Consider the following 21,876-nt stretch of genomic DNA (forward strand, 5'->3'; position numbering starts at 1 on the left):
GTGATCTTCCAGCTGCGAGCGAAGCAGTGCGGGGTGTGCGGGGAGCGGGCCCGCGGCGCTGTCCTGCGGCCCTGCCAGCATCGTGTGCTCTGCGAGCCGTGCACGGCCAGCGCACCCGAGTGCCCCTACTGCGCGGGCCAGCCCCTGCCCTGGTGACGGCCGCCTTGTCGCCCACCTCCTGGTGCCACCGACGTCGGGACCCCAGCCCCAAACAGACCACCCACGGTCTCGTACTCTCCTCACAGACCCTGAAGGCCCTGTGGGGCTCGGTGGGCAGAGTGACTCTGCGGGGTTTGTGGTTCTGACGCCACTGTGACCGGATCCTGGGAGTTCACATCCCGAGAAGCACTTTGTAGACGGAAGAGTTTAGGCAGACGTTCCGAGTTGCTATAAGCTGCTTTGAGGTTCATGTTTTTAATATGCGATAATATGAAGCTTTATACGTGTACTGTGAACAGAGTATTTCCTATCGGTCTATTGTTAATCCATAGTACGGTAAACACATTAGGTTTCATATCTGAAATTAGTACTTATGAAGTGAGCATTTATCTAGTAGTGAGAAATGCCTAGGATTTTTACAGTTTCCAAATTAAGTGCAAACTAATAGTATTTATAGCAGAGTGATTATTGAGAGACACATATACATGTAGATGTTTTTAATTTTATGAAGGGAACTCATTTCCTGAACACGTGCACATTAACTGGAGCGTCAGTGACAGCGCCCCACGCCTGCGGCCTCCCGCTCAAGTGCCTGCGCCTAGGAAAGCCAAGGAGCTGCGTGCTGTCCTTTCTCCCCTGGACTTGGTCAGCGCGGTGACAGTGAGCAGGGCAGTGGGGTGGGGGACCCGACGGGGCGGGCGTCACATTGACTGTGCAGAGCCTTGTGGTGCTCCCCCTTCCCAGAGCTTGCTGGTGGGCGTCCTGAGTGGAGCCTCTCTCCACCCATGTGGGAGACCCTAGCCAGCCTCCAGGGCAACACTGCACTGGATCTGTTTGTCTAGGTGTTATGTTCGAGGAACCCTGGGGTTGGGGAGGACCCGACCGCCATGTGGGGACGGGGTGGCAGAAAGGCTGTTGGGAATGGGTCAGATTTTAGTGCCGGCTTCAGTCCTTTCTGTCTGCATTGGGTCACTTTCCCTAGGAATCTGGGAGGAAGCAAAACCTGTCTGTAGTTGACCCAGACTTTGCTCGTGGCAGATCCAGATTGGCATGAGAATCTTCCCAGAGTCTGCCGCCAGGCGCGGAGCAGGGGCTGGACCCTGGCCCGGAAGGGACGGGATGCCCCCTGCTTGGGGCTGTGCCAAAGACTTTATATAGCATTTTTTAAGTGCAAGGTGACTAGGTAAAAATTTTTATCAGTGACCAAATTAGAATGTATTTACTATAGTGAGAAGTTTAAGACCTTTTTTTTTTTTAACATAAGACAAACATAGGAAAGCTGTCATTTTTTTAAGGTGGGTCCATGGCATCGTGCGGCTCGCCCGTTGCTAAAAGTAACTATATGACTTGGTGGTAGTGAATCTACTTTGTTTCTAATTATACTGATAATGATTTATTAGCTCTTAGAAATTACGTATATTTTGTGCTACTGTTATCACTGTTTAAAATTATTTTATTAATATTTATGCACTTGTTTCCCATTTCAGGCCTTTGGTCTTTTGGGGGGAAAACAGGACAATGTTTGTTATTGACATCTAGCCTAGATATTTTCAAATTATAAACAAGAACAATTAAGCTTTAGATGTATTATAAGCTATTCCGGTCAGTTCTTTCTGTGGGGTTCGGGGGGGTGGAGGCGCCCCCTCCCAGGCACTCGCTGGCTCTGAGGACAGGTGTGCGGTGGGAAGACCAAAGAACCACCCAGAGTGGAGCTCCCGGGGCTACCTCGGGGCCCTCCCACCCCTGCTGCCTGGCTGCGGTGGCCCTGGTTTTCTGAGGGGGCCACCCATGCTGGGCTCGGCCAGGCTCGGCATCTCAGGGTGTCACCGCCCCGCACTCGGGTGATGAAGTGGGGCGCTGGGTGTAGCAGCTGAAGCTGCGTGGTGCTCGGCGAGGCCATTCTTGTTGCCGAATCTGTCAGCTCCTGAGTGTTCAGTATTAGCGGTGATGTTACATTGTCACACCATTTGTGTAACTGTGGTCAGCAGAAGACCACGACTCAGTGTGGATGCTTCATGTGGATTAATTTATGGAAGCCCCAATCTGTATGTCTGTTTTGAGTATTTAGAGGAGAATGTTATTGGAATGGAATTTTCTTAACCCAGAAGGTAGTATTTATAATGCATAATCATTTACTTGTAGTGAATTGTTTAAAGTTAACACTTGTTCAAATTTTTTTACACTATAGCATTTATGCAATGGTTTACAGAATTCATGGAATTATTTTTATCAGTAGGGAAATTAATTAAAACTTTGAATCTTTATTTTGTCTGCATCTTTGGGCACAACCCCGAGAGCCTGCTGGCACAGAAGGAACGGAGGAAGGTGTCCTCTGGCTGAGACCTGTCGCCCTGCTCCTCCTGCCCCAGATCACAGGGTGTTCCCACGCAGTCCAGGGTCACCTCGTAGCAGCTCTGCTGTCTTGTCCGTGGGTGTCCTGGGACCCAAGTGCTCAGAGCTGGAAGTTTCTACCAAAACACCAGGCGGCAGGAGGTCAGGACCTGACCTGCAGGGCAACAGGTCCCAAGGTGGTCTCAGCCCCAACCCCCGGGCACAACTGACCTGCAGGCTTCACGTAGGGGAGGCCATGCTGGGTCAGTATGCTTTTAAGTCTTTTCATCTCCTTTGACAGGGCTTTATGTGCCTAGAACAGGAGTTGAAATGGAGCAGTCAGGCCCTTGGTGGAAGGCCGGTCCCAGGCCTGGGAGCACCGTCTGTACCTCGTTACAGCTCTCCAGTGTCTGAAACACCAGGCTCTTGGCACCTCCTTCCTGCTGCACCGATTCACTTTGTTCTGGGGTCTTTAAATAACCAGCATCCTCAAAAATCGCCCTGAGTGACTTCTCATAGCCCTGCAGGTGGAGGACAAGAAGGGAGCACTGCTGCAGCTGCACTGCTCCCTGCCCAAGCAGTGCCTGCCCTGTCGCTCACCTGGGATGTGATCAGCTCATCTGCCAGGTCCTGCTCCACCCGGTCCCACCTCTGCTGCAGGGCCATGGGCAGGGCCGGGTACACTGAGAAGCCAACAGAAACCAGACTGAACTGAGCCCCTCTGCCCCCCACGCCCCCCAGTGCCCCCCACCGGCCCTGGCGCCCACCTAACAAGGAGTGGGGGTGGCAGACGAGGGGCGTCTCAAACGTCAGTGCGTAGACACAGGTGCTTGGCTCAGACACGTGGGCCAACCGGTTGGTTTTGCCACAGGTGAGCTCCACCTGGGGGGAAACCTTGGTGAGCAGGTGGGGGGAGTGGGCCCCAATCCCACCCTCTCGCCCAGCCCACCTTGCTCTGCCGGCTCCGGGAGTGGCAGGAGTCACCATCCCTCATCCACATGCCCCTGAAGGTGTTGTTGGCGATTTCCCACTCATGCCAGATGCTGGGGAGGAGCAGAGTGGGTGAGGCTGGGTGTGGGGGACGGTGGACAGGTAGAGCCACAGCCGCCCCCAGCTCCACTCACCCGAGGATTCCACTGTAGGCGTTCCAGCGGAAGGTCTGCTCGTGCTGCGTCACGTTGTGGAACGGGCAGAGCTCGTACTTGTACCTGGGGGCACAGCGCTGTCAGGGGGTGTCCCAGGCCCTGGCCACACCTGCCCCTGCCCTCACTCACGTGGACTCCACCAGGCTGAAGCACTTGCCAGAAAGTCTGGAGAGATGCACGGGCCCTGGAAGGGGAGAGCACGGCCCACTGAGCACGGTGCAAAGAGCAGGCGTGCAGAAACCCACAGAACCAGGGCCATTTAGGAAAAGATCCAGTGGTTTAAACTTTAAAACTGGAGCAAAAGAGTTGGAGCAACATCAGCAAAGTACCAGAGTAGGAAGCTCCAAGCTCATATCCCTGTGAAAACATCAACTCAACCACTACAAACCAGCTGAGCTAACCCAGTTCTGGAAATCAGGTCTACAACAGCCAAGTGAGCACCATGCAGCAAAGCCACCACCCCAGTGTGGTCGTGAGGAGCAGGCTGACCTCATCTGCAACATCCCAGCCTAGCTGGGGACTGCCACGAGGACTGGTCTCTGTTTTGCTGAACTCAGATCACCAGGCAGGAAAGGGAGCTGCTCATGAAGGCTGCAGGGGGCAAGGGGTTATGGTTGGACACACACAACAGGCCATCCAGGACCTGAGGAGGAGCTGGGGTGAGACTCTTGGAGAACCAAAGACATCCAGGAGCAGCCTGCACACAGCTGCCCCTAGACTCCGAACACACCCAGCCTGGTGGTGAAGGCCACGCCAGCACGGGGCCAGGCTGCAAAGGAACCGTAGCCTCTTCAAAGGAAAACCCAATAGAACCACCTGGGGGAAGCTCAGACACTGGACTGATAGAAGACTTCAGTTAAACAAATGTCTGAAATATGCTTAAGGACCTGGAGGGAAACACAAAGAACTAAAGTATCAGGCAAATGACATGTAGGCATAGAGACAAACAGTATCAAAAGGAACCAAAAAAATCTGGAGCTGAAAAATACAACTGAAATAAATCCACAAAAGGGGTTAACAGAGTTTGAGCAGAGAAAAGAAGCAGTGAAGAGACGGCAGGACACACAGTGGGAGTCCCTGAAGGAAGAGAGGGGCAGAGAGAGTATCTGAGGAAATGACTCTCCCAACTTGACAAAACACATGAATCTACACATCCAAGCAGCTCACTGAACTCCAAGTACAATAAACTCAGAGAGACCCACACCAAGACACAGAAGAAAACTGTCAAAAACCAAGTCCAAAGCAGCAAGAAGTGACTCATCACATCAAGGGATCCTTAATAAGATTATCCGCCCATTTTTCTGCCACACTTCAGAGGCCAGAAAGCTGTGGGATGGAAGAAAAAACTGTCCACTGAGGAGTCTACATCCAGGAAACTATCCTCCAAAAATGAGGGCAAAATCAAGACACTCCCAGATAAACAAAAGCTGAGGGATTTCATTACCACGAGGCCTGCCCTGGAGGGAGTCCTTCCAGTAAAAGCAAATAACACTGGCAAACCCAAAGCAGTATGTGATTCTGATCTGCAAATCTACAGGATTTAAAAAGATGCATAAAAATAATTACAATTCTACATTTAAAGAGGTAATTTCTGAAATCAATAACAAAGTTGGGGGAGGAACAGAGCTATACAGGAGAAGTCTTTGAATGTATACCAATTTCAATCATGTACAAATTAGACTTAACAGCTTTATAATCGTATGTAATCCCCTGGCAACCATAGAGGAAACAGCTACACAGAATAATACACAAAAGTAAAAAGGACGTCAAAACATGTCACTTAAAAGTAAGCCAACAAAAAGGAATGGAGGGAATGAGGGACAAAAAAACTATAAGACAAATTTTGCTGTTTTGTTTCCTCTAAATCCTTATCAATGACTACTTTAAATGTAAACATTAAATTCTCCCATTCAAAAGGCACAGATTGGTCAAATGGGTAAAAAAAATGTGATCCAACTATATATACTGTTTGTAAGAGATGCATTTAAGATCAAAGGCACAAGCAGGCTGAAAGTGAAAGGATGGAAAAAGATATGCAAATAATGAGAGAGCGCGGGGATAGCCACACTAATACCAGACAAAATAGACTATCAGGGACTTCCCTGCTCGTCCAGTGGTTAGGAATCCGCCTTCCAATGCAGGGGATGCGGGTTCGATCCCTGGTCAGGGAACTAAGATCCCACATGCCTCAGGGCAACTAAGCCTGCGTGCCACAACTACTGAGCCTGTGCACCACAACTAGAGAGAGGCTTGCGCTGCAACAAAGAGCTCACTCGCTGCAACAAAAGATCCTGCATGCCAAAATGAAGATCCCTGCCGCAACTGTGGCCTGACAGACCTGATGCAGCCAAAACAAAACAAAACAACAAAAAAACTATCAGTCAAACACTGTTAAAGGAGATAAAGGAAGACATTATTTATTGATAAAAAGGTCCAGGGCTTCCCTGGTGGCGCAGTGGTTGAGAGTCCGCCTGCCGATGCAGGGGACACGGGCTTGTGCCCCGGTCCGGGAAGATCCCAACATGCTGCGGAGTGGTTGGGCCCGTGACCCATGGCCACTGAGCCTGCGCGTCCGGAGCCGGTGCTCCGCAACAGGAGAAACCACAACAGTGAGAGGCCCGTGTACCAAAAAAAAAAAAAAAAAAAAAGGTCCATTCACCAAGATTATAACAATTACAAACATATGGGCTCCAAACAAAAGAGCTCGAAAACAATGCAAGCATTGACAACTGAAGGGAGAAACAGGCAGTTCTACAATCCTTGGACATTCAACACCCCACTTCTAAGGACACAGAGGACCTGAACAACACTAAAACCACCAGACCTAATCAACATATACAGAATATCCCACCCAACAACAGCAGAAATTACATTTTTTAAGTGTACGTGGAACATTCTCCAGGACACACCATATGTTAGGCCACTTAATAAACTTAAAAAGACTGAAATCATAGTTTCTTTTCTGAACACAATGGAAACCAGAAGTCAATAGCAAAAGCAATGTGGGAAATCTACAAACATATGGAAATCAACACAATCTTAAAGAACCAATGGCTCAAAGAATTTACAAGGGAAACTTGTTTTTGTTTCAAAATATTTTCTAGGGCTTCCCTGGTGGCGCAGTGGTTGAGAGTCCGCCTGCCGATTCAGGGGACATGGGTTCGTGCCCCAGTCCAGGAAGATCCCACATGCCGCAGAGCGGCTGGGCCCGTGAGCCATGGCCGCTGAGGCTGTGCTCCGCAACGGGCGAGGACACAACAGTGAGAGGCCCACGTACTGCACACACACACACAAAATTTCTAAATACAAGCTACCAAAAATTATCAGATACAGTGAAAGCAATGCTAAGAGGGAAATTAACAGCTGTAAACATATTCAAAACAAGATCTCAAATCAATAACCTAGCTTTTACACTTTAAGAAACTAGAAAAGAAAGCTAGCAAGCTAGACTTCCCTGGTGGTCCAGTGGTTAAGACTCCACACATCCAATGCAGGGGGTGTGGGTTCAATCCCTGGTTGGGAAACTAAGATCCCACATACTGCATGGCACATCAAAAAACAAAAACAAAAACAAACTAGCAAGCAAAAGGAAGAAAATAAAGATTAGAGCAGAGATAAATAAAACAAAGAAAAATCAGTAAAACCAGAAGTTGGTTCTTTGAAAAGATCAACAAAATCCACAAACCTTTACACTAGATATACTGTAACAAAAAAGAAGATGGGCTCCCCTGGTGGAGCAGTGGTTAAAAATCCCCCTCCCAATGCAAGAGACACAGGTTCAAGCCCTGGTCTGGGAAGATCCCACATGCTGCAGAGCAACTAAGCCTGTGCGCCACAACTACTGAGCCTGCGCTCTAGAGCCCATGAGCCACAACTATTGAAGCAAGCCTGCGTGCCTAGAGCCCATGCTCTGCGATCAGAAGCCACCACAATGAGAAGCCCACATACCACAACGAAGAGTAGCCCCACTTGCTGCAACTAGAGAAAGACCATGTGCAGCAACAAAGACCCAACACAGCCCAAAATAATTAATTTTTTAAAAAGATTCAAATTACTAAAATCATAAACAAAAGGAGGGACATTACTACCAATTTTACAGAAATAAAAAGGATTACAAGAAAATACTATAAAAATTGAAGAAGGGGGAACACCTCCTGACTCAATTCTATGAGGCCAGCATTCTCCTGATACCAAAGCCAAAAAGACACCTAACAAGAAAGGAAAACTACAGACGTCAACATCCCTTGTGAATGTCAGTGCAAAAATCCTGAACAAAATATCTGCAAACTGAAATCAGCAGCACATTAAAAGGATTCTACAGTGTGAAGAAGTGGGGTTTGTTCCTGGAATGTAAGGATGGTTCAAAATTTAAAAAAATTTTTTTTAATGTAATACACCCCATTAACAGAATAAAGGGGGGGGAATTATCATCTAAATTGTTGCAGAAAAAAGCACCTATCAAAATTCAACACTCTTTCATGATGAAAACACTCAACAAAGGAGGATTAGGAGGAAACTTCCTCAACGCAATAAAGGCCATATATGCAAAACCCACAGGGAATATCTTACTGAACAGTGAAAGACTGAAAAAGCTTTCCTCCCAAAAGCGGGAACAACACAAGGAAGCTCTCAGCACTGCTATTCACTATTTGACATTGTACTGGAGGTTCCAGCCAGAGCAATTAGGCAAAAAAAAAGGAAAGGCATCCTAATTAGGAAGGAAGAAATAAAATTACAATGTGGTTTGCAGATGACATGATTATGTATATAGAAAACCCTAGAGTCCACAGAAATCTATTAGAGCTACTAAATTCAGCAAAGTTGTAGGACACAGAAGTGACACTAAAAACCAGTTGTGTTTCTATACAACAACCCAACAGACAACCCAAAAAGGAAATTCAATGAAACAATTCCAGGGATTTCCCTGGTGGTCCAGTGGTTAAGACTCTGCACTCCCAAGGCAGGGGACCTGGGTTCGATCCCTGGTCAGGGAACTAGATCCCGCATGCCACAATGAAGATCCCACACGCAGCAACAAAAGATGGATTCCCAAAGGACCCCAAATAGTCAAAACTATATTGAAATAAAAAAGTTGAAGGACTCACAATTACTGATTTCAAAGCTTACTTCAAGGGGAATTCCCTGGTGGTCTAGTGGTTAGGACTTGGTGCTCCCACTGCCAGGAGCCCAGGTTTGATCCCTGGTTGAGGAACTAAGATCCCACAAGATGCACAACACCGTCAAAAAAACCCAAACAAACCCACAAAGCTTATTTCAAAGCTACAGTAATTAAACCAGTGCAGTAACAGTATAAAGACAGACATGTAGACCAACGAAACAGAACAGAGAGCCCAGAAACAAATCCTTGAATGTATGCTCAAAGGATCTGTCACGGTGCTGAGACCATTCAGTGGGGGAAAGGACAGACTTTTCAACAAATGGAGTCGGGAAGCTGGATGTTCCTATGCACAGGAATGAAAGTGGACCCTTACACCATGTACAGAAATTAACTTAAAATGGATCAGAGGCTGAAACTACAAAACATAAGGGGAAATCTTTGACATTGGCTTTGTGCTTTGGAAATGATTTCTTGGATATGACATCAAAGACAAAGGCACCAAAAGGCAAACTAGATAAATGGGACTTCAGAATTTAAAACTGCAAGGAAGTGTTGAAAGACAACCTACAGAAAGTGAGAAAGTATTTGCAAATCACATTTCTAACGAGAGTAATATCCAGAACATATAAAGAACTCCTATTAACAACAGCAATGCCCCAAACAACCCAATTAAAAAATGGACCAAGGATTACTAGACGTTTTTCTGAAGAAGTGAAAAATAAGTAAATACAAATAAAATCCACAATGAGATATCACCTCACATCCATTAGGATGGCTACTATCCAACAACAACAACACAGAAAAGAATAAATGTTGGTTAGGATGTGGAGAAATTGAAACTTTTGTGCACTGCTGGCGGGAATGTAAAACGGTGCAGCGCTGTTGAAGGAACCACGCTGTTGGTGGTTCCTCATAAAGCTTAAACGTAGATTTATATGATACAACAAATCGACTCCTGGGTATGTGAACTGAAAGCAGGAACTCAGATGCTGCACACCCATGTTCAGATCAGCATTATTCACAGTAACCAAAAAGTAAAAACAACCCAAGTGTACACTGACAGATGAATAAGCAGAATGTACTATATCTGTGCAATGGAATATTACTCAGCCTTAAAAAGGAAGGAAATCCTGCCACATAAATAAACCTTCAAGATACTGTGCTAAGTGAAACATGCCAGTCACAAAAGGACAAGAATTATATGATTCCACTTACATGAGGTACTTAGTTCATTCGAGCTGCTATAACAAAATACCACTGAGTAATTTTACAACTACAGAAATTTATTTTTCACAGTTCTGTGGGGGTTTGAAGCCCAAGATCAGGGCACCAGCACAGTCGAGTTCTAGTTCACAGAGAGTGCCTTCTCACAGTGTCTTCACATGGTAGAAGGGACTAGGGATCTCTGAAGCCTCTTTATATTATAAGGGCATCAATCCCATTCTTGAGGGCTCCACCCGCATGACTTAAGCATCTTCCAAAGACCTCAACTCCTAACACCATCATCTTTTTCAGTTACGATTTCAACCTGTGAATTTCAACCTGCATACACATAGTGACCACAGCAGGGATCTAGAGTCATTAAATTCATAGAGACAGAAAGTAGAATGTCGGGGGCCAGAGACTGGGAGGGGTGGGGAGTTGTTTAATGGGGACAGAGGTTCAATTTGGGAAGATGAAAAAGTTCTGGGGATGATAGAGGTGATATTTGACGAACAATATGGATGTGCTTAATGCCTCTTAACTGAACATCTAATAATGGTTAAAATGGTAAATTTTATGTATATTTTACCACAGTAAAAAGAGGGCAATTCTTATTTTCTTATACTAGCAAAAAGAAACACCAGAAGACTAAACATAAAATTACAACAAACAGGGCTTCCCTGGTGGCGCAGTGGTTGAGAATCTGCCTGCTAATGCAGGGGACATGGGTTCGAGCTCCGGTCTGGGAGGATCCCACATGCCGCGGAGCAACTAGGCCCGTGAGCCACAACTACTGAGCCTGCGCGTCTGAAGCCTGTGCTCCACAACAAGAGAGCCCGCGATAATAAGAGGCCCGCGCACCCCTGCTTGCCACAACTAGAGAAAGCCCTCACACAAAAACGAAGACCCAACACAGCAAAAATAAATAAATTAATAAAATCCTACCCCCAACATCATCTTAAAAAACAACAACAACAACAACAACAAACAGAATCAAGGCAGTATGGGATTTCCCTGGTGATACAGTAGTTAAGAATCCACCTGCCAATGCAGGGGCCACAGGTTTGATCCCTGGTCTGGGAAGATCCCACATGCCTCGGAGCAACTGAGCCCATGCACTGCAACTACTGAGCCTGCGCTCCGCAATAAGAGAAGCCACTGCCATGAGAAGCCCGCACACCGCAACAAAGAGTAGCCCCTGCTCACTGCAACTAGAGAAAGCCCACATGCAGCAACGAAGACCCAATGCAGCCAGATAAATTTATTTATTTATTTAATTTATTTAATAAATAAAGAGTCTAGAAATAAAGCCACACATATACAGTCAATTAATTTACAACAAAGGAGCCAAGGATATACAATGAGGAAAGGATAGTCTCTTCAATAAACGGTGCTGGTTAAACTGGACCACTATCTTACACCATACACAAAAATTTAAGTTGAATGTAAGACCAGAAACTATGAAACTCCTAGAAGAAAGCATAAGATAGGGCTTCCCTGGTGGCGCAGTGGTTGAGAATCCGCCTGCCGTTGCAGGGGACACGGGTTCGTGCCCCGGTCCGGGAAGATCCCACATGCCGCAGAGCGGCTGGGCCCGTGAGCCATGGCCGCTGAGCCTGCGCGTCCAGAGCCTGTGCTCCGCAATGGGAGAGGCCACAACAGTGAGAGGCCCGCGTACCACAAAAAAAAAAAAAAAAGAAAACATAAGATGGTAAGCTCTTTGACATCGGTCTCAGAGATGATTTTCAAAATCTGACTCCACAAACAAAAGCAAAAATAAACAAATGGGAAGATATCGAACTACAAAGGTCTGCACAGCCAACAAAACCATCAGCAAAATGAAAGGCAACCTACTGAATGGGATAAAACATCTAGCAAATCATATACATAAGGGGCTAACATCCAAAATGTATAAAGAACTCACACAATTCAATAGCAAAAAAACAAACAATCCAATTAAAAAATGGGCAGAGGGTCTGAATAGACATTTTTCCAAAGAAGACAAAGAGATGGCCAACAGGCACATGAAAAGATGCTCAACATCATTAATCATCAGGGAAATGCAAACCAAAACCACAATGAGATATCACCACACCTGTCGGAACAGCCACTATAAAAAAGACAAATAACAAGTGTTGGCGAGGATGTGGAGAAAAGGAAAACTTGCACACTGTTGGTAGGAATGGAAATTGGTGTGGCCATTATGGAAAACAGGATGGAGGTTCCAACCAAAATTAAATATAGAACTACCATATAATCCAGCAATTCCACTTCTGGGTATTTATCCAAAGAAAACAAAATCACTAACTCGGAAAGGTATCTCCACCCCGCTGTTCACAGCAGCATTATTTACAATAGTCAAGATATAGAAACTACCTAAGTGTCCACTGATGGATAAAGAAGGTGGGGCACACATATACAACAGAGTATTATTCAGCCATAAAACAAGAAATAGCCATCTGCAACACGGATGGACCTTCAGGGCATTATCCTAAGTGAAATATGTCAGAGAAAGACAAATACATTATGATCTCACTTATGTGGAAAACAAAACACCAAGCTTATAGATACAAAGAACAGATCAGTGTTTGCCAGAAGCAGGGGATTGGGGGGGGACACAAAGTGAGTGAAAATGGTCAAAAGATATAAACTTCCAGTAATAAATAACTCCTGAGGATATAATGTACAGCACAGTGACTACAGTTAATAATACTGAATTGCGTATCTGAAAGTTGCTAAAAAAGTAAACTTTTTTTAAAAATTGAAGTATAGTCGATTTACAATGTTGTGCTAAATTTCTGCTGTACAGCAAAGTGATTCAGTTATACATATATATACATTCTTTTCCATTATGCTTTATCATAGGATATTGAAGATAGTTCTCTGTGTTACACAGTAGGACCTTGTTGTTTATCCATTCTATATATAAAAGCTTACATCTGCTAACCCCAAACTCCATTTCTCCCCCAACACCCCCGCCCTTAGCAACCACAACTCTATTCTCTATGTTTGAGTCTGTTTCTGTTGTGTAGATATGTTCATTTGTGTCATATTTAGATTCCACATATAAGTGATATCATATCTCTTTCTGACTTAACTTCACTTAGTATGATAACCTCTAGTTGCATCCATGTTGCTACAAATGGCATTATTTCATTTTTTTTATAGCTGAGTAGTATTCCATTGTATATATGTGCCACATCTTAAGAAAGTAAATCTTAAACATCCTCTCCAAAGAAGACATACAGATGCCCAAGAGGCACGTGAAAAGCTGCTCAACATCACTAATTATTAGAGAAATGCAAATCAAAACTACAATGAAGGGGGCTTCCCAGGTGGCACAGTGGTTGAGAGTCCGCCAGCCGATGCAGGGGACATGGGTTCGTGCCCTGGTCCTGGAGAATCCCACATGCCCCGGAGCGGCTGGGCCCGTGGGCCATGACCCGCTGAGCCTGCACGTCCGTCCGGAGCCACAACAGTGAGAGGCCCGTGTACCGCAAAAAACAAACAAACAAACAAACAAAAAAACACTACAATGAGGTATCACCTCCCACCCGTTAGAATGGGCATCATCAGAAAATCTACAAATGCTGGAAAGGGTGTGGAGAAAAGGGAACCCTCTTGCACCGTTGGTGGGAATGTAAACTGATACAGCCACTATGGAGAACAGTAGAATCACCATATGACCCAGCAATCTTACTACTGGGCATATACCCAGAGAAAACCATAATTCAAAAAGACACATGCACCCCAGTGTTCACTGCAGCACTGTTTACAATAGCCAGGTCATGGAAGCAACCTAAATGTCCATCGACAGATGAATGGATAAAGAAGATGTGGTACATACATACAATGGAACATTACTCAGCCATAAAAAGGAACGAAATTGGGTCATTTTAGAGACGTGGATGGACCTAGAGATGGCCAGAGTGAAATAAGTCAAAAAAACAAATATTGTATATTAACGCATATATGTGGAATCTAGAAAAATGGTTATAGATGAACTGGTTTGCAAGGCAAAAACAGAGACACGCAGTTTCCCTGGTGGTGCAGTGGATAGGAATCTGTCTGCCAATGCAGGGGACACAGGTTCGATCCCTGGTCCGGGAGGATGCCACATGCCACGGAGCAACTAGGCCTGTGCACCATGACTGCTGAGCCTGCGCTCTGGAGCCCGTGAGCCACAGCTACTGAAGCCTGTGTGTCTAGAGCCCGTGCTCTGCAACAGGAGAGGCCACCGCAACAAGGGGCCCATGCACCACAACGAGGAGTGGCCCCCCCTTGCCGAAGCTGGAGAGGGCCCGCACACAGCAACAAAGACCGAACGCAGCCGAAAATAAATAAATTAAAAAAAAAAGAGAGAGAGACACAGATGTAGAGAACATATGGACACCAAGGGGGGAAAGCGGGTGGGGTGTGGGCGGTGGTAGTGGGATAAAGTGGGAGATTGGGATTGACATGTATACACTAATATGTATAAAATGTAAGTAATAACCTGCTGTATAAAAAAATTTTTTTTTAAATCTTAAACGTCTTCATCACAAGAAGAAAAAAAGTTTTTGGTAACTATGTGTGGTGTCAGAGAATAACTAGACTTATTCCCATCATTTTGCAAAATATACAAATAGTGAATCATGTTGTATACCTGAAACTAATATGTCAATTATACCTTAAAACAAACAAACAAACAAACAAACAAAACAGCAAATGGCCCTGGACAGGGAGCACAAGGCAGGAAGGAGAGCTCGGGGCGTATCTGTCCTAAGGTTTACATGTGAACCATGTAGGCATGCTAACGTGCTCAAAGGTAAAATAAAAGGATGACATTAAAGCCCCTACAGCTGAAATCAAAGCAGACGAACCCAACTATACACAGTTAGTAACGTCACTTCACCGGAAAAAGAATCACTCTCAGTGACTTAAGAACAAGTACTGTTAATGAGTTAGTAGCAGTAATGCCATATTAGTTTTCAGGCCATTATATATGTGCTGTAGAATAGAGCAAATGACCATGTGACGATACCAGGTATCAGAAGCCACAGCCACTAACATGGGACCAAGTCTCCTACAGGTCCCACTGTAGAGAAGTCTGAAGGCCTGAGGCTGTGAAGGGGACTGAGGGGCTGGCTTGGAAGAAGAGGGCACTGATTCCTGTGGGTTCCTGCCTGGGGCAGGCAATGGCATAACCTGCCCCAGTCTCTGGCCATAGGATCTGGGACAGAGGGAGCCAACCCAGCAGCTGGAAAGCATGGGGTGGTATCAAAAAGGACGGCAGGGGTGGAGGGAGGGAAGCCTGCCCAGCTCTCTGGCTAAGCCCTGCATGCATGAACCACCAAGCAGGGAGGTCGGTCCTGGGTAAGCTCCGCCCAGCTAGCTGCCTCAGCACACCACATTCTCCCAAGGGGAGAGCCGGGTCAAGGGTGTATCCAAAAGTATCAGACATACAACAAAGCAGGCAAATGCGACCCATCCCCAAGAGAACAGGCAAACATAGGAGACTGACCCCAACAAACAGATGATGTTGGAAGTAGAAGAGGATTTTAAAGCAGCTATTGCAACTATGTTCCAGGGTGTAAAGTAAAACATGGTAATAAAGAGATAGGGAATCTCAGCAGATAAATAGAAATTAGAAAAAGAACAGAAACTCTAGAAATGAAAAAAGTAAGAAATAATTAGCAATTTAAATCCAGCAATATATAAAACATATGTATTCACTGTGCCCAAGTGGAGCTTACTCCAAGCACACAGTGTTGGCTCAACATTCAAAAACCAATGCTACCCACTAGGTAAACAGCCTAAATGAGAAAACCCATCATCCTCTCGATAGGTTTAAAAAAAGCATTTGACAGAACCCAACACCCATTCATGGTAAAAACTCAGCAACCAGGAACAGCAGGAAAGGTCCTCCACCTGAGAAAGGGCTACAAATGCCCCTCTGCAGACCCTAAACTGAAGGTGGAAGACCAAGGCCAGGTGGGGGGGACGCCTCTCCCCACTGCTCTCCCGAAATTGGAAGCCCAGCCAGGGTGAAGGCACACAACTGTACTCCAGCTAATAGATGAAGAAACGTTAAACACCACGGGAATGCAATGAACAAAATCCAGAATGTGGGAAACAAGTGACCTAGTTTCCTCAATAAATTGCAAGGAAATGGAGAGCATCTATAGATTCAAGGAAACTGAAGCACACACACCCAACACAAAGACCTTCCATACTGACTCAGACAAACCAACCACCTATTAAAAATTATGAGACTGGGACTTCCCCGGTGGCCCAGGGGTTGAGAATCCGCCTGCCAATGCAGGGGACACGAGTTTGATCCCCGGTCCGGGAAGATCCCACATGCTGCGGAGCAACTAAGCTCGTGTGCCACAACTACTGAGCCTGTGCTCTAGAGCCCGTGAGCCACAAATACTGAGCCCGCATGCCACAACTACTGAAGCCCGTGCGCCTAGAGCCCGTGCTCCACAACAAGAGAAGCCACTGCAATGAGAAGCCTGCACACCACAACAAAGAGTAGCCCCCACTCGCCGCAACTAGAGAAAGCCCGTGCGCAGCAACAGACTCAATGCAGCCAAAAATAAATAAATTTATATTAAAAAATTATGAGAAAGTATTAGCAACATACGGGAACACAGAGGGGATTTTTGTTGCTTGATACTGTAGCTATGCCCTTGAAGAGACACATACCAAATTATTTACAAATGAAATAAGTTGTGGGAAATTTGTTTCTAAGTAACCAGGGTGGCTGGGTGAGGGTGCCTGGTGCCTCACATACCCTTTCTCCACTTTTTCATGTGCTTGAAATTGTAACACACTATTTTTTTTTTTAAGTTAAGGAGAAAAAAGTAAAAATATGTATGGCAAGCACTAAAACTGAACACAAGCAGAAATGTTATGGATCCAACTGCAAGTCAAATTGATGACAAAGAAAATAATGACCTGGTGAAGGTTGGACCACAGTGCCCTACTGTCCATTTTTGGCTGGAAACACTCCAAAATAAACTGCAAAAAAACCTCACTCATTTCATGGTTAGTAGTAATATTGCTATTTTAAATCTGAAACTATTTTAAGGAAAAAGCCAGTAACTATATTTATGTGACTAAAGAACCCAGCTTTTTAGTGTTAGGGGAAAAGACAGGAGTAGAAGATAAAGGGGAGGGCTTCCCTGGTGGCACAGTGGTTAAGAATCCGCCTGCCAATGCAGGGGACACAGGTTCAAGCCCTGTTCCGGGAAGATCCCACATGCCGCCGAGCAACTAAGCCTGTGAGCCACAACTACTGAGCCTGCGCTCTAGAGCCCGTGAGCCACAACTATTGAGCCCGCGTGCCTAGAGCCCATGCTCCGCAACAAGAGAAGCCACCGCAATGAGAAGCCTGCGCACCACAACGAAGAGTAACTCGCTACAACTAGAGAAAGCCCACGCACAGCAATGAAGACCGAAGGCAGCCAAAATAAATAATTTTTAAAAGTAAAAAAAAAGAAAGGGGAAAATAAAAACCCTGTAATACTGCATTTTAATTTGAAACTTAAAATCACATAAGTTTTATCTATTCTTCCAGCACAAATACATCTGTGTGTGTATGTGTGTGCGTGCTTTTTACCTTGAAATAATCATAGACTTATAACCGTAGTACATCACCAAAACTCGGAAACTGACGTTGGCACAATACAACTAGACTACAAACCATACTCGGATTTCAGTTTTTGTATGTGTTCAGCAATAAAAAAAGCACATGCAACAACACAGATGAATCCCAAAAACATGATGCTGAGGAAGACTCCAGACGTGGAAGTGTATGCTGACTTGTTCAGCTGAAATCCAAGCACGGATGACACTATTCTAAAGCAATAGAAGCCAGAGAGTGAAGGGGTGGGGGATTTAAAAGGGACACAGGAATCTTCTGAGTGGTGGAAATGTTCTTAGTCTTGTTTGGGGGTGGTGATTACATGCATGTGCTCAATTTACAAACTTTATCAAACTGAACATGTCAATTTTACCTCAATAAAAACAGGGTTTGAGGGACTTCCCTGGTGGCACAGTGGTTAAGAATCCGCCTGCCAATGCAGGGGACACAGGTTCGATCCCTGGTCCGGGAAGATCCCACATGTCGCAGAGCAACTAAGCCCGTGCAACATAACTACTGAGCCTGCGCCTGCACTCTAGAGTCCACAAGCCACAACTATTGAAGCCCGTGCACCTAGAGCCCATGCTCTGCAACAAGAGAAGCCACTGCAGGGAGAAGCCCACACACTGCAACGAAGAGTAGCCCCCGCTCGCTGCAACTAGAGAAAGCCCACGCAGAGCAACGAAGACCCATCGCAGCCAAAAATAAATAAAATTTTTAAAAATAAAAAAACAGGGTTTGAATCTGAGCCAGAAAGTGATGGGTGGGGAGATTTAAAAGGGACACGTAGGAATCTTCTGGGTGGCGGAAATGTTCTCAGTCTTGTTTGGGGGTAGTGATTACCATTCATGTGCTCAATTTACAAACTTTATCAAACTAAACATGTCAATTATACCTCAATAAAAATAGAGTTTAAATCTGAACCAATGATGTTCAAAAAGGAGAGAGAAAGAAAGGCAGGGGGAGGAACACTCCTCTTTACCAGAGATCACCAGCGAACAATAAATGCAGAAGGCATGAGAAGCAGAGCTCTACACTCCTCCACCCCATCAGACTGAACCAGGCCACCGGGGGCAGCATGTCCACTCAGCACCAAAGGAGTGCTCACAGAGGGCACGCTGAGGGCTGAGGGAGAAACCTGCCTCCCACCGCTAGACCCTGGCAGCACTCAGCCACAGTCGACTGCAGCCCTCTGACATGATACCTACCTACAAAGTATTGGTGCCCAAACTGCTTAAGCTGACTGTAATCAAGCTTCCAGACCATTTACAGAATATAATGGGGAAAGCAGAACAAGCTAATGACCTCATAAACCAGACAGATCTGGTCAAACATCCTGTAAGACAACTGGCCTGGCACATAACCACTTGACTGATTCCCGTGTGGGGTGGGTCCTGGGACAGCTGTAGAAGGCATTCCTGAGACAACAAGGATATGTGGATGTGAACTGGTTATATTATAGAACTTCTGCTAACTTGGGGAGTGGGAGATCCATACTGTAAATATTTAGGAATAAAGCGTCATGATGTCTGTAACTGACTTTAAAATGGTTCAGCAAAATGAAAGTTCACTTTTTTCAAAGTGAAAACGAGAAGAAGATAAAGCAAGCATGGCAAAATGTCAACCCTTGTACTGAGGCGGAGAGTATGCTGCTATTCACAGCCACATTCCTCCATTTTTCTATTCAATATTTTCACAGTAAAAAGCTGGAATCGATTTGTTTAGTGTGAAAGCTCACAGCTGGTATCCTCTATCTCTGATCTCACCGTATCCCTGCGGCCAATGCCTCTGGCCCTGGCATCCTTGCTCAAGGCCCTTATTTGGCCACTCCTTTTGCTAGACCCCTCCTTCCCCAGATATCCACATCCCTTACTCCTGTTCCCCTTCAATTTTTGCACAAAATTTCACTTCTCAGTCTTTTCCTGAACCCATTTAAAATGGCAATCCCCAAAACAACACCCCCAAACACTCACTCTTCTCTGCTTTCCATACCTACAGAGTGTTTTTCACCATCAAGCATTCTACATTTTACCTACTTTTTGGTTTATGGCCTACCTATCCCCCCCATTAGACTGTCAACTCCATGAGGACACTGTATGTTTTCTTCATTTCTACATCCCCAGCACAGACACACCCTGACATGTGGTAGTATTCAAGAAAAAAAGATCTTGGGACTTCCCTTGTGGTGCAGTGGTTAAGAATCTGCCTGCCAATGCAGGGGACATGGGTTCGAGCCCTTGTCCGGGAAGACCCCACATGCCACGGAGCAACTAAGCCTGTGTGCCACAACTACTGAAGCTCGCGCTCCTAGAGCCTGTGCTCTGCAACAAGAGAAGCCACTGCAATGAGAAGCTTGAGCACTGCAACTAACAGTAGACCCCAATCACCACAACTAGAGAAAGTCCTCACACAGCAACGAAGACCCAACTCAGCCAAAAAAATTCTTGGATTTTTGTTTGTTATATTTAACACTGATTTAACAACCCAGCAGTTCCACTTCTTAGATCTTGTCTCAGGAAACCACTCACAAAGAGTAGAAGGAGGCAGTCCCTGGAGGGATGTTCTCCTCAGCAATGTTTCTAGTGACCAAAAACCATAAACAACACTTTGCTGGACAACACAAGAATGCAGAGCCATCCTATGGAATACTAAATACCAAGTGAAAAGAATGAAGACCCACATCCACCACGAAGAAACACCGGGAGCGACAACAGCAAATGAGCACACCTGTATAGTAGTACTGCTCAAAAAAAAGCAAACATCACAAGAAAAATTTACACAAACACCCAAAACTACACGTTTTTTTCTCGTAAAAGCATAAAAAACATTTAGAAAAACAAACACGGAACTATAACAAAAATCACCTCTAGCGAAAAAAATTAAGGACTATATCCAGGATAACTACTCAACTTGGTACAATCACTATCTGGAATGTTAAAGCGCACTTTAAAATAGTTTTAGAATTATCGACAAAAGACAACATGAGCCTCCAGGCCCTAGCTTTCAGGGCCTCTCATCCGAGGCTTCCCTCCCTCCCTGGCGCCCCTGGAGCAGGCTCCCGAGAGCTGAGGAGGCCCACCGGTCGGGAAGCCAGGTGAGCTCCCTGCTCCCTCCCAGGCCCCCAGCACGGCCCGCGGCCAGGGCCCCGAACTCACCAGACACGGGTGAAGGATCCCTCCTGGGCTGGAGGCGACTGGTCTGGGGCAGGAACGGGTTGTTGAGCCTGAGAGAAGCGGCACAGTCAGGGGGAACCGGGGCCGGACCGCCGCGGGAACCCCCCGCCGCCGCTCCCCGCGAGGCCGCTCACCCGAACGTGTTGGGCTCCTCCACCACCTTCATCTTGGCGGCACCGGCGGGCGCGGGCCCTACGGGGAACAGGCAGTGAGGAGGCGGGCGTGCGGCCAGGCCGCGGGGATGGGAAGGAGGGGGCTCCGGGACGCAGGGGCCTGGGCATGGGTGGGGGGGCGCAGGAGTCAGCAGCCCGGACACTAACCGCGCGCTGCGAGCCCAAGCACCAGCACGAAACGCGCCAACCTGCCCACCATCTCGCGCCGCCGCCGCCGCCGCCGCCGCCGCGCGTGGTCACGTGAGCGCACTTGTAACAAGAACGCCGGAACCGGAAATGGCGTCAGGCTCCTGCGCAGAGCCGCGCTTCGGCTGCCTGAGAAGTTGAGAGCGGGCAGGGCTACCGGGACCTGTTCCCAGCCATGGGCCGCCGCAGGGCCTCGCGTGGGCCGGGGGCCGAAGGTGGCCGCACTCGCCGCCCCGCGGGCCGCTCTCTGGAGGCTTTCGCCGAGGAGGTGGGCGCCGCGCTGCGCGGTGAGTGGGGCGTGATCCGGAGCAGGGGCGGGAGTCGGAGGCCCAGGGTCGGGTCGCGGAGCCGCGGCTGAGGCCGGGTCCCCTTCTGTGCCCGGTGTAGCGTCCATGGAGCCAGAGGCGGCCGAGGACCAGGGCGCCCCGGGCCCTGCGCACCTGCCCTGCGCTCTAGCCATGTGGGAGCTGGGCCACTGCGACCCCCGGCGCTGCACCGGCCGCAAGCTGGCGCGCCTGGGACTGGTGCGCTGCCTACGTCTGGGCCACAGGTTCGGCGGCCTCGTGCTTAGCCCCGTGGGCTCCCAGTACGTGTCCCCCGCAGACAGGTAGGCGGGAGAGGACAGGGTGTGGGGGTGGGGAGGGCGGGGTGCCTCCCGGGACTTTTCTTAATGAGTCCCCTACTCTGGCGTATCTTTCTTTTCAGGGCTTACCTATTTGCTCTGATCTGTCTAGTTTGCCCCCATTACCTAGGGCAG

General features: G+C 47.0%; 3 protein-coding genes across 16 annotated transcripts in view; 2 read left to right on the forward strand and 1 right to left on the reverse strand.

The window, feature by feature from the left end:
• The window catches only part of UNKL (unk like zinc finger), a 45,936-nt gene extending 43,513 nt beyond the window's left edge, over window positions 1–2,423 (forward strand). For 9 of the 13 annotated variants that reach the window (XM_067012791.1, XM_059038474.2, XM_067012790.1 and 6 more), the window contains one exon: window positions 1–2,423. In XM_067012791.1, the coding sequence (XP_066868892.1) occupies window positions 1–156 (156 nt within the window). In that variant the 3' untranslated portion in view covers window positions 157–2,423. The other 4 variants (XM_059038475.2, XM_067012798.1, XM_067012799.1 and 1 more) reach the window with 3 other exon arrangements.
• On the reverse strand, window positions 2,401–21,199 carry GNPTG (N-acetylglucosamine-1-phosphate transferase subunit gamma). The gene is made up of 11 exons (XM_059038498.2): window positions 21,081–21,199; window positions 20,895–20,952; window positions 20,743–20,810; window positions 3,765–3,819; window positions 3,615–3,698; window positions 3,440–3,533; window positions 3,258–3,372; window positions 3,091–3,173; window positions 2,880–3,011; window positions 2,722–2,803; window positions 2,401–2,627 (listed from the first exon to the last, which is right to left on the reverse strand). Exons 1-11 carry the CDS (start codon window positions 21,130–21,132, stop codon window positions 2,530–2,532), a joined length of 921 nt encoding a protein of 306 aa, XP_058894481.1. The 5' UTR covers window positions 21,133–21,199; the 3' UTR covers window positions 2,401–2,529.
• Window positions 21,191–21,876, forward strand: part of TSR3 (TSR3 ribosome maturation factor) — a 2,633-nt gene continuing 1,947 nt past the window's right edge. The window contains exons 1-2 of one of the 2 annotated variants that reach the window (XM_059038494.2): window positions 21,191–21,406; window positions 21,507–21,726. In XM_059038494.2, coding sequence (XP_058894477.1) covers window positions 21,295–21,406; window positions 21,507–21,726 — 332 coding nt within the window. In that variant the 5' untranslated portion in view covers window positions 21,191–21,294. The remainder of the gene's footprint in view (window positions 21,407–21,506; window positions 21,727–21,876) is intronic. The other variant, XM_059038497.2, reaches the window with a different exon arrangement.

Source organism: Kogia breviceps, chromosome 14 (genome assembly GCF_026419965.1).
Source record: "Kogia breviceps isolate mKogBre1 chromosome 14, mKogBre1 haplotype 1, whole genome shotgun sequence".
Taxonomy (NCBI): Eukaryota; Metazoa; Chordata; class Mammalia; order Artiodactyla; family Physeteridae; genus Kogia; species Kogia breviceps.

Coding starts and splice junctions, on each gene's coding strand:
- GNPTG (XM_059038498.2), bottom strand. CDS start 21,132: ATGGTGGGCAGGTTGGCGCGTTTCGTGCTGGTGCTTGGGCTCGCAGCG. Junction 20,811..20,894: donor GAGGAGCCCAACACGTTCGG/GTGAGCGGCCTC, acceptor CGCTTCTCTCAG/GCTCAACAACCCGTTCCTGC. Junction 2,628..2,721: donor CCCCTACGTGAAGCCTGCAG/GTCAGTTGTGCC, acceptor GTGTTTTGGTAG/AAACTTCCAGCTCTGAGCAC.